At 40.9% G+C, this 12,294-nt stretch overlaps 1 protein-coding gene across 1 annotated transcript in view; it reads right to left on the bottom strand.

The window, feature by feature from the left end:
• Positions 1-234: 234 nt before the first annotated feature.
• Positions 235-12,294, bottom strand: part of LOC149220895 (uncharacterized) — a 111,906-nt gene continuing 99,846 nt past the window's right edge. The window contains exon 2 of the mRNA XM_089387239.1: positions 235-883. Coding sequence (XP_089243365.1) covers positions 287-883 — 597 coding nt within the window. The 3' untranslated portion in view covers positions 235-286. The remainder of the gene's footprint in view (positions 884-12,294) is intronic.

Raw genomic sequence — 12,294 nt, 5'->3', positions numbered from 1 at the left:
CGCTATGTCAATTGCTGCAAGAAGTAATTGCTTTTGCGGAAAAGCACATTTTGGCACCAGATCCAAAGCATACACCAGTTCCATAGAAACTTCAGCGGAGCCATTAGATTGAAATCACACCACTCCCGAAGGAAGCCGCAGCACAAGCTGCCCTCCTACAACACTTTGAACATAGTAGTAGCAAAAGTCTGCCAAAATAAAAGTCTGAACAATCTCTGACAAAAGTATCATGGACGGCCACAAGCCATGGCCCAATGTAAAACAAGTAGCCACGGCTATTCAAAACCTAGAGTACCCAATGTGCACAGCTGAAAAACCTTGCAATACCCAATGCAAACACATAATGGGCTGTGAATGGTTCAACTATCTTTGTATTTTGCATCACGCGAAGCTGGGGTAAAACTGCAACAGCTTCAAGGTAAACACAAAAGGCCCAAAGTATCCTGTTTACAATATTATGGGATGTTGATGGATGGATAAAAAGGGCAAGTACTGCACATGGAATCACCACATAATATATCGGAAAATTATCCAAATCTTCATCATGTGTTGCCTTCAACTTGAAACGTATCATGTAAATCACCCACAAAGTGGTGACTAATGTTGCACAATCAAGCACTGCGTGTATATCATATTCCATAACAAAACTGCAGTACACCCTCACTGCTAAGAATATAGCAGTAAGCTCCTGAGATTTAAGTGATAAGCCTGCACAGTTCCATTCCTTGAAGAGCTTGTAGATCAAGACAGAGATGCCCACAGCATGTGTTGCTTCGGCAGCAACGAAGAGATTATCATGGTTGTGAACCACGAATCTGAGAGCGACAAGAGCTGTGATGTCACTTACTACCGCTAGAAACGCCTTCACCTTTGGGGGTTTTTTCTATCTTTCTGTTTTTCAAGACAATTTGCAAATTAAAAACAAAGGAAGGTGACAAGAGCCCATTCTTCCCAGAAGTCATACTGCCAGATTGATCACAAATCGAAACCAGAATCAGAAGTTTCGGTCTTAATAGAGAATTTTCAAATTTGGTTTTGGATGGAAATCTCGATTTGAATAGTACAGGCAAGAATCAAATTTGAAGGCTACAGAACACGTGTCAAGACCGACATGTAAGACCTTGCACATGTTATCCCCGTAAAATTCTTGCAGAAAATATGACAGCTGGGGTGAGATGTGTTATGGATCAGCACGAATTCCCCATTTCGTAGCGCAGTTAGTGCAAAATCGGTGTTTTCCGCTACGAAATCACCTAAACCGAGGTTTCTGCGCTATGAACTTTACATGAAACATGTTGCGCTGCGAAAACACCTAAAACTGACTTATGCGCTACGAAATCACCTAAAGAGCTTTGTAGCACATAATAACCTTTGAACAAAGTTGACACATGGAAATTGTGTAAATTATGAGACTGGTGGTGAATGAGGATGCATAGTGGACTCCTTAGACTCAGACTCTAAGGCAAACAAAACTCAAGACTAGACTAGCACTGAATTTTTTACCATCAAACTAATGTGAGCGGTTTTAAAATTAGAATTCTTAAGTGATAACACATGCCTTGTAGGAATAGGGATATCTTAGGAAAATTTCTACCGAATACCTCCACCACTTCAAACAACCAACCTTCCCTCTTCTTCGGTGGCTGTGAATTGGAGGACCCCTTAGGCGAACAACTAGAGATTTTTGAAGAGCCTATAGGGGGAGAAGAAGAAGGAGAACCCATTCCAACTGACCTAATGGTTGAAAATAGAAATGATAGAGGAGATAGAGAAATAATTGAGGGTGCTTTTCCCATCAGAGAAACTAATGGGGATACCAAGATGAAAAACATAAGCCCCTATGCTCTTCCTCATTTCCATGGCCCGACCTCAGAAGATCCAGATACTTTCCTGTTTGAGTTCCTATCATATGCATAACTTATGATTACACCATTGATGAGAAGAAGTTGAAATTATTCCCATCCACTCTCAAGGATGTAGCTCTGCGTTGGTTCATGGGTTTACTTGGGGATATCATCACAACTTGGGCTCAGATGCAACAAGTCTTCAACAACAAGTATCAAGACTACTGCAGGTCCAAAGACACTAAAGAGGAAATTTTTAGGATGACCTTGGGGCATGATGAAGCCCTAGAGGATTATGAAGAAAGATTCCAACTTAGCTACAAAAGGGCCAGGTGCACTCTTGATCCTGATTCACTGAAGCTAGTCCTGCTCTAAGGGATAAGGGAAGATATTCTGAATACCCTAAACTTGCTAGCAAGAGAGGACATCTACCAGCTAGCCTATGAATATATCAAGACTATCTTTAGGAACCATTCTAGGGAAGCCAGGAAAAAGGGTAGGGGTAGTCAACCAATGGCCAGCTCATCCTTTTCCAACACATCCATAAAAGGTTAAATTGGAAATATGCTATAAGATTTCAAGAGTGAAATGTTGCAAACCCTTGCCCTACAAATGGACACTATGCGCATCAAGAGAAAGCAGGAGGAAGCAGAGAGAGAATTAGCCATATTTTTCCCTAGATACACAAGGAGGCACCCTAGGAATGAATGTCCATTAAACCTTATCAAAAATTTCTCGGTTTGTGAAGAAAACCACCCCACAGACAAGTGCCCTTCTCTACCTGGACTAAAAGCTGTGTATCAGGGAGCTGAAGGGGTGACTAAACAACTCTGCTACATAAATCAAAGGAGATCCCATGGGCCTTGACCATACTAGTAGGGAATGCAAGGGTCATCCCATGCATATTACAACCCTAACCAGAACACATCCATTCCATCTTGGGGGGCCCCTGCTCATCCCTCTTGGTTTACACCTTCTCCTTGGTATTTTGCACCTCAGTACCATTCCTAGCTGACCAACTAGTCATTTTAGCCATATACTCCGCCATAGCCTCAGTGGAATGCCCCACCCTAGGGGTGGAGGCCCCCATACAACAATGCTCCAGCCTTATTTCCTTCACCTCATACTCAACCACATATTTTACACCCTGCTCCACCTAAACAACCTCAGATGCCTGCCCAACCAAATATGAACCCGAAGAACAGACAAGCACAACAAGTATACAATGGAGAGACATCTTATCCTACTTACGCTGTGGAGATTCAAGAAATCAACCTAATATCTAGGAGATTAATTCCAACCTCCATCTCCACCTAGGGAGAGTGAGGAGGAAAGAGAGGAAAGCATGCCTAGAGTGAATCCACCACCCTTTCATGAGATATTAACTCATTCAGTTCAACCTACCCCAGAAGAGAATGAACTTCTCGGAGAATTGAATAATCTATGTGTCTAAATTCCACTTCTCCAAGCGATCAAGAATGTACCTATATACAACAAATTGATTAAAGAGAAGTGTTTCAAAAATCCAGGGAGGCGAAAAAGAGACACCCCTACCATTAATGTCATTGGACAACTGTCCGACTTAATGTTGGGGCAGGTAATTTCCCTAAAGTATTTGGAGCTTGGAAGCCTTGTAGTAGATGTGAACATCAATGGCACCATTTTCCCACACACCTTGATTCATCTTGGGGCTTCCACTAATGTAATGACTAAGGACACCATACTGAAGCTCAATCTCTAGGGTTCATTAAGAAAGCCCACAACAATCTTGCAACTTGCAGACCATTCCACAGTAGCCCCTAAGGGGATTGTTGAGGATGTGATGGTCTCCATTGACTCCTAGGAGTAACCTATAGACTTCCTAGTTCTCCATCCTAAGGCCAAGCTTATTGGTTATCCTCTCATACTTGGGAGGCCTTGGTTAGCCATTGCTGATGCCTACATCAGTTGCAGGGATGGAAATATGACTATAAAAATTGGGCATCTATCCAAGCAGTTGGTCTTGTACCCACTTCCTCAGCCATCTCTAGAACATGACTTACCTTTATGGCTAGAAGAGGATGAAGATGATGAAATCTACTTAGCCCAACTCTATACCCTAGAAACTGCCATGGGAGGAGGACAACCGGATGAAGATGATTTGATTGAACACACACTCTAAAGTCCAACTCCCAGCACCTTGTCCTTAGAGGAATTAGTAAAGGAAACCAAGAGCAACCATCAGATTGATCTATGCTTAGTTGATTCAAACCCTACCCGTGTCAAAACAATAGAATTCGGCCCTGAGAGAACTTTGAAAATCAACCCCTCTCTTTCTGTACACCAAGAAGAAAAGTTGTGCAACATGCTAAGGGAACATATAGATGCCTTTGCTTGGAGTTACAAAGAAATGAAGGGAGTGCACCCCTCGATGTGTACTCAGCACATTTATATCTAGGAAGGTTGCAAACTAATCCAACAACCTCAAAGGAGAATGAATCCAGCTCTCAAGGATATAGTCAAAGAAGAACTGCAAAAGCTGCTGGCTGCAAAATTCATTTACCCTATCTCGGATAGTGAGTGGGCTTCTCCTTTGGTGTTGGCCCCAAAGAAAAATGGGAAGTGGAGGATTTGTGTCGATTACAGAGAGTTAAACAAAGAAACAAAGAAGGACCATTTCCCTCTACCTTTCATTGACCAAGTGCTAGAGGCCTGGTAAGGAAAAAGTTTTTTCTCTTTCCTAGATGGGTTCAATGGGCACAATCAAATTTAGATTAGCCCAGAGGACCAGCATAGAACCGCCTTCACCTATCCTTGGGGTGCTTTCACTTATAGGGTCCTTCTTTTTGGCCTATGCAATGCCCCTACCACTTTCCAAAGGGAAGTCCTGAGTATCTTTGCTGAGCTAGTCCATGATGCAGTAGAGATTTATATGGATGATTTTACACCCTATGGGTGTGATTTACAAAAGGCTTTGTCCAACTTGGGTAAGGTGTTGAACAAAGGCATTGAAATGAACTTGTCCCTTAGTCCCGAAAAATGTGAGTTCTTGATGACTGTAGGGACTATTCTAGGTCATTCAATATCCTAGAAAGGACTGCAGGTGGACCCAAATAATATATCCATCATCCAAAGGGTCCCACTTCCGCAAAAACAAAGGGATGTTGGAAGTTTTCTAGTTTTAGCTGGATACTATAGGAGATTTATAAAATACTTCAACAAGTTAGTTTCTTCGTTGTTTGGGTTATTGGCCAAAGACTCTAAATTTGTATGGTCAGAAAGCTGTCAAGAGGCCTTGGACGCCCTAAAGGACAAGCTGACCACTGCACCTATTCTTCGAGGCCCAAATTGGGCCCTTCCTTTCCATATACATGCTGATGCCTCTCACAAAGGCATAGGAGTAGCTCTAGACCAGATAGATGACAAGTTAGCTTATGCCATTTACTTCATCAGTAAGAATCTGTCAAAAGCTGAACTAAACTACACAGTGACCGAAAAGGAGCTCCTAGCTATTGTGCATTCATTGAACAAATTTAGGCTTTACATTACAGGTTACCAAACATTTGTACACACTGACCATGCTGCAATTGAATACTTGATGAATAAACCTATTGTAAATGCCTAGATTGTTAGATGGTTACTTTTATTACAACACTTTGATCTAACTATTATTGATAAGCCTAGAAAGTAGAATGTTGTTGCATATTTCTTAATCCAGATTGACTTTACCTGTAGGGAAGGAAGGAATGGTTGATGATCAGTTACCAGATGAACACTTATTCACCATTTCGGTTCTCTCTCCATGGTTTGCTAACATAGAAAATTACCTGGTGTTTGCATAGTTTCCACCAAATTTGTCCTCCAAAGAAAAAAGCAAGATTGTGAGGAAGAGCACCCCATTCACTTGGACTAGGGGAAACCTCTTCAAACTAGGCTCGGATCAAATTCTGAGAAGATGTGTCAGGGAGGAGGAAGTCTTTGACATCCTTCTGACTTGTCATGATGGGCCTTGTGGAGCTCACTTTGTAGCCAAAAGGACAACATTCAAGGTGCTACAAGCTGGTGATTATTGACCCACTCTTCACCAGGATGTGAGGAGGTATACTAGTCAGTGTGATCGGTGCCAAACGAAGGGGAAACCTACCCAAAGGGATGAAATTCCTCTGCAACCTCAAGTGATTTTTGAGCCATTTGACAAGTGGGGCATGGATTTCATTGGACCCATTGACCCTCCATCCAAGCAAAAGAATTACATAATTTTGTGCACTGACTATTTGACCAAGTGGGCTGAAGCTAAGGCCATCAAAGCAACAACATAAGAGAAATTGGTTGAGATATTAAGGGAAAATGTATTTTATAAGTTTGGGTACCCTAGAGAACTGGTCACTGATAAAGGTAGTCAGTTTACATCTCACATGATTGAAAATTTTTTAAGCCACCACAAGATCAAGCATAGAACATCCACTCCTTACCACCCACAAGCTAATGGGAAAGTGGAGGTAACCAACATAGTGCTAGAAGGCATTTTGACCAAGGTGATTAGAAGCAATAGAAAGGAATGGGAAGATAGGTTAGTTGAGGCCACTTGGACCTACAAACCACCTGGAAGACCGCCACTAGATTCACCCCTTATGAGCTAGTCTATGGCAAGAAGGCCCTGTTGTCCATTGAATTTGAATACAACACCTTAAGAATGGCAGCATAGCTAGATCTAGATCTTACTAGGGCACAAAAAGAAAGATTTCTCCAACTGAATGGGTTAGATGAATTTAGAATGTAGGCCCTCCTACACACAGAGGTGACTCAAGTTCAAAGGAAGATTTGGCATGACAAACACATAAAGGAAAAAAAGTTTCAAGAAGGTGATTGGGCTTTATTGTATGATTCCAGATACAAGGATTTTAAAGGAAAGTTAAGGACTAAATGGTTAGGGCCTTATGTCATAGAAAAATTTCATGATAATGGTTTAGTATAGATAAGAACCATTGATGCATAGGTTATCCCTTTACTTGTCAATGGGCACAGATTGAAGGTCTACAAGAAGCCCTTGTCAAAGCATGAATTCATCAATGGCATTAGCAAGACAGTGATGGTGGTGGAGCAAGTCTTAGATTCTACCCCATCAAGTCCCTAAAAAAAAAAAGAAAAAAAAAGAAAAAAATAAGGAGACTTAGGTGAAAACCTCCATGAGGCACTTGAGTCCCACTGTTGGGTTGAAAACCTCTTGAGGCGGCCCAATGGTGTCGAAAAAAGAAAAAAATAAAAAGATCTCTGGGTGAAAACCTATTTTGAGGCACCCAGGGCAAGAAGCTAGGATGAAAACCTATTTTGAGGCACCCAGGGCAAGAAGCTAGGATGAAAACCTCTTGGAGGCAGGCTAGTTGTTTTCAAAAAAAAATGAAAAAAAAGAGAGAAGATAAATTTTTGAAAATGTTCTTTGCAGGTTAACAGGAGGAGGATTAGAGCAACTGGAGAAGAGTAGAAGGACCTATACAATTCATATTTTCATTCCTCCATACCATATTCTTCATTATCCCATCAATCCATCCATTTATGAACTCCTCCAGCTCAGTTTACACAGGCTCTGTGTTTTCTACAAGATTCCCTATAATCCTACAGGATTCCCTGAAAACCTATAGGAGTTTCCTATAGGAATTACAGTGGCTTGGGAATCCCAAGAAAAGTGACCCTAGAGCAAGGGGATGACCAGCCTGTGTCAAAAAATGAAATGTTTACTCCACCACCTCATCACCATGCCTCTCACCACCATGTTACCCCTGCATTCATCCAATAAGTCAATTCCAAAAAGATTACAGTTTTCAAAAAAGAAAAAACAAATAGAAGAGGGGGAGAACAGAGGACAAGGGGACAATACCTAAAGGTTATACCTCTCACCTACCAATCACTAGACCCCTTCTCTACCCATGACAACAATCCTCATGCTCCAGAAGTGAAGAAAAGAATGAAAGTTTAGGGGAGAGGCAGCTACAGGACATCCTGTAGGTTTCCTGTAGGAAATCCTATAGCAGCCTATCCCATAAAAGGGAATTTCACAGGGTTGTAGTCATCTTTAGCATAGGGATCCCAATGTCAAGGAAGCTCCTCCAGAGCTCAGCAGTAGCAGCATGATCATCAACATCACTCTCTAGTACTTTCACATCAAAGGAAACAAACATCAAAAGAGGCCAATACAAAAAATATGCAACAAATACACAACACAGGGACATCATTCTTCAACAAGTAGCAACATCAAAGCATCTTACCCACAGGTATGTCATCTTGCTTATGCTCTCTCATTAGCACGATATGATAAAAAAATGTAGGATTATGCAAGAGTTGGTTTTATAAGCAAAGGTGGCTAGTTAACTTGGCCACCTTTGGCTAGTCGACGAGGAGAAAATAGTTAGACAACTCCACATGTGGCAGCAGTCAAATTAGAGGAAAAATGAGATAAGGCCAAAAATGGTTAAATTACAAATGATCGAAGTGGGAGATGATTACGAGGTAAGGAGGAATGATGGAGTGATAGTGGGACCAACGGTCCAAAAGTGGGTGCTCGTACTTCGGTAGCTAGCACACCATCCCACATGATCACCCATATGAGGAAATAAGACATTGATTTCCATGCAAAGTAGGCATTCACAATCTTGAGGATTCATGACTATTTGCAGTCAGTATGGGTCCATCATCACTTATACTGTCCTCCTAAGAAAGTCTCAGACCTCAGCTCTTCATGTAAAGCTTTGAAAATGAGAGAAAGACATTAAAAATCAATAAAGTTCTAGTTCCGCACTTTCTCTCACTGTTGCCTGCGGTCCCGCACCCTCTGTTCACATTACCTGCGGACCTGCCCACTCTGTCTCTAAAGGAGTGGGTGCGGACCCCTGTGAAAGTAAAAAAGGCGCAAGCTTATTCTAAAAAACTCACTTTGGGTTAATTCTATATGATTCTAGAAGGAATTTTGACGTGGATGGTTCGCTCTTAGGTGGTTCATGCATCCCAAAAGAGAAAGAGCTAATCCCTTGATGAGAGGAGCTATCCCTTTGAAGGAGGGCTTTATCCCTTTGAAGGAGGACCTAGTAACTTCCCTCCATTGCACTACAAATTAAGGCATTGGGTTGGTTGCTAGGGAGGTTAGAAGTTGAACATTTTTGAGGGTAAATGCTGGTGGAATTGAGACTTCCTAGTTAAACTTGAGAGGAGAGATCACATACCTTTTGGCTTCATTGGGAAGAGAGTGAAACTTGTCAAAGTAGAGGAGACTTCTTGTTGGACCCTGGGAGCAGCTTGTATAGCATCAAGGCACAGGTTGTAAAGTTCTTCTTTGATTTGAATTAACACAACTAGATTCATTTTTCTCAACAAATCATCTTATGTCATTTGTTTCATGAATTCCTTGATCATCATGATAAGTATGCTTTATGATATTGGCTTTTCAGGTGCTATTTAATTTGTGTGCTTGTTTTTGTTTGCAGATTCGCTACAAGGGAGCTCATTTGGATCAAAGGAGCGAGGCTTCCACAAACTTGCATTGGACCCGAGGTAGGCCTAAAACACTTGTTTGCCTTTGTTTATAAATTGCATATTTAGAGAAAGATAGTTTTTGATTGGCTTGCTTGTCACTAGATATCGTTAGATACTAGGGAGGTCGATCTTGTCCGCAATAATGTCTCATTCCATGTGACAAAATGGCGACTCCACTGGGGACTTGATTTTTTCCTTGTTTTTACTTTGACCTGAGAAATTGTGTTTTTGTTTCTGTTTTTGGCTTGTTGTGTGTGGAATTGGGTAGATTTAGTAGATCTTGGATTTTTTTTTTTCATAACTTTGGCAGAGGACCGCACCCTTGGCTTGCAACACAATGCGAACCTATCTGCACTATTTCTTTTCACACAGAGCGGTATCGCACCTTTGTGAACTGCGGGCCTGCGGACCCTGCTAAAATTTTGGAAAACTTGAGATTTTCTCTTTCAATCAACTTAGTTTTTGTTTAAATGTTTATATCCCCTGCCCATACCTGCATGTGACCTGTCAAGAACTTTTCTTAATTTAATTCCATTGGTGTTAGGGTTTTAGGTGAAATTCCTAGAAGTTTTGGTTACCGGGCTTGGTTTTCATTTTGGTCTTGTAGTAGCTCAAAGCTTAGAAGCTGTAGAAGCCTCAGATCACCTTGGTTTTTACTGGCCTTCTTATGAGTCTGACCATTTGCAAAATCTACCATTGTTGAGGAATCCATCTTGTGTTTCTCATTACGAAACTTCGAAAAGACTTGTGTTAAGAGTTTTGGATTTCATTTTTAGAAAAGAAAACAAAAATTGGTTGTTTTTTGACTGATTTGTGATTCTGGACAAATTAGTCCTTAGTTTGCTTATAGCTAAGTAAAACATCCTTGAAAAGACATCTTGTAAGCTTTTACTTCAAATAGTTTTTTATAGTTTATAGATCTCAAGATTAGAATTTTCCATAGTTTTGAGTGTTTTATAAAAATAAGAAAAAATCTCTTTCGGAAAAAAGTTGGTTTTGTAGTATCTGAGTGTTTGAAAGAAAAGGGAAACTTTTGTGAAAATAACTAGTTGTCTCATTTTGAGTGCATTGGAAAAGACAAAAAGCTCTTCTTTTGATTTGTTTGTTAAGAAATATTTGTGTTTACAAGCATCTGCATTCTCAACTCTTTCCTAGCTAGAAATTCATTGAAGGGAAAAGATTGCTTATCATCTTAAGTGCATTTTTAGTGATTTCGAGTCGAGTCTTCACACCATAAGTTTCATCTCCGCACCACTTGACTTAAACAAAAACCAATAAAAATAACGCTTAAAGTAAAATCTATCTAGTAATATTTTTGTTTCTATGGCTCTATTACACCAACATAGCTTAGGCTAGTGTCTTGGAGTAGGGAGTAATTAACTCTCCAAGACAGTAAAACAAACAAGTAGTTGTATCCCGCGGTAGGAGAAAAATCCAATTGTTACATCTATGCTCTGGGAAAGCTCCTCTTAAAGGAGAAGCACGAGATCATGTCCGAACCAGTGTGGGAATCAATCCTTCCTCATTGGGAATGACACCAAATATTCACGTATTAAAAATGGTAAACCTCGGATTAACCATTGTCGAGGAGCCTGGGGTCACTTGTTGGTAAACCTTGGATTATGTCAAGGAGCCTTCAAGGGGATTGAGCTTGTTACTCTGCCCTTGTGTGCGTATCGGATTGTAGACTGTTCCCCCGGGTATATTTATTTCCGTTGGTAACCATAGTGACCATATTCCATATTCTATAGGATTCTTCCTAAGGTGACGGTGGAGGGAAGATCCCACTGTACTTGGAGCAGACGTCGGCTAGACTCACTTGGATTTTCTGAGGGGTTCTCTTCACTCGAGACGGTTTAGTGGAGAAACTTGTGCCAGTCTATTCATTAAGCAGGTTGCCGGGGTAACTATTCCAACTGCCATTTCTGTATTGAACTCTGCGACGTTGGATTTCATCACCAACTAGTGTTTTCAGTACGGAAAGTTACTGTTTGTGTGTGGTTTGATCTCCTAGATTCTTTAGGTGTGTGATTCAATTTGTTTGGTTCTTTAGAGGCTTTAGGTGGTTTTCATTGAGATTTTACTTTGTCTACGTGTGAAGTAGTTAAAATATTTAATCGTGGCTGAATTACCGAGGAATTCCAGTAGACTTCGGGGCCAACCTCCTGAGTTTTCACCGAGCCAACCTGAAGGGTTAAGAGCCCTTGTAACTCCTAGAGACAGTAGAGTTGGGTCACCTGAAGAAGGAGAGTCTTCTTTAGTGGTACATCCTGATTATCAAGCTCTAGTAGCAGATTATAATCCGCAATCTGTCTCTATTTCCGAAGTTACTGGTATTTTTTCATCTACTAGTGATTTAGGTGAAGAACGTGAAATATCTGAACCTGAAACTGAATTTGCTGCTACTCCAACATCGGGATTTACCTCTCCAACTTCTAGTGGTCCTGGTTCACTCAGGATACAAAGAATAATTACCCAAAATCTTCCTTTTGGACTTATAGCTATTAAAGAACTTGCTACTCCGGAAGAAGAAGGTATCCCTATCCCTGAAAATCAACCCATTATAGAACTTAGGGACCGTGAATCAATCTTTTACAGTCCACCTAGGAGCAGTGCTTGGTATCTTTCATTGACTAAATTTTTGGAAAACCCAGGACTAAGTTTTTCACCACCTCGTATTCCTTATCACCCAACACCTAAGGGTTACTATCCTCCATTAAATATGTCAAGAGAGTCGTCCATGTTTTCTCAATCTACAGAAACCTTTTTGTATGGCGGTCCTTCTGTTCCCTCTGGGTATCAGTTGCTTACTGGTACTTTTTTGGGAGCATCTCTTCAACCTATTGAACAAGGGTTACTAACTAGAAATAATAGAACTAAGCCGTTGAGTGTAGAAGATATTCTCATGATGTCAGGTACTATTCCTAATCCTCAACCTCAAGGTGGC

The sequence above is a fragment of the Pinus tabuliformis genome, chromosome Q, assembly GCF_031772625.1.
Source record: "Pinus tabuliformis cultivar Carrire ecotype Pingquan chromosome Q, CPIR1, whole genome shotgun sequence".
In the NCBI taxonomy this organism is placed as follows: Eukaryota; Viridiplantae; Streptophyta; class Pinopsida; order Pinales; family Pinaceae; genus Pinus; species Pinus tabuliformis.
This window is presented reverse-complemented; position numbering and strand designations above follow the sequence as displayed.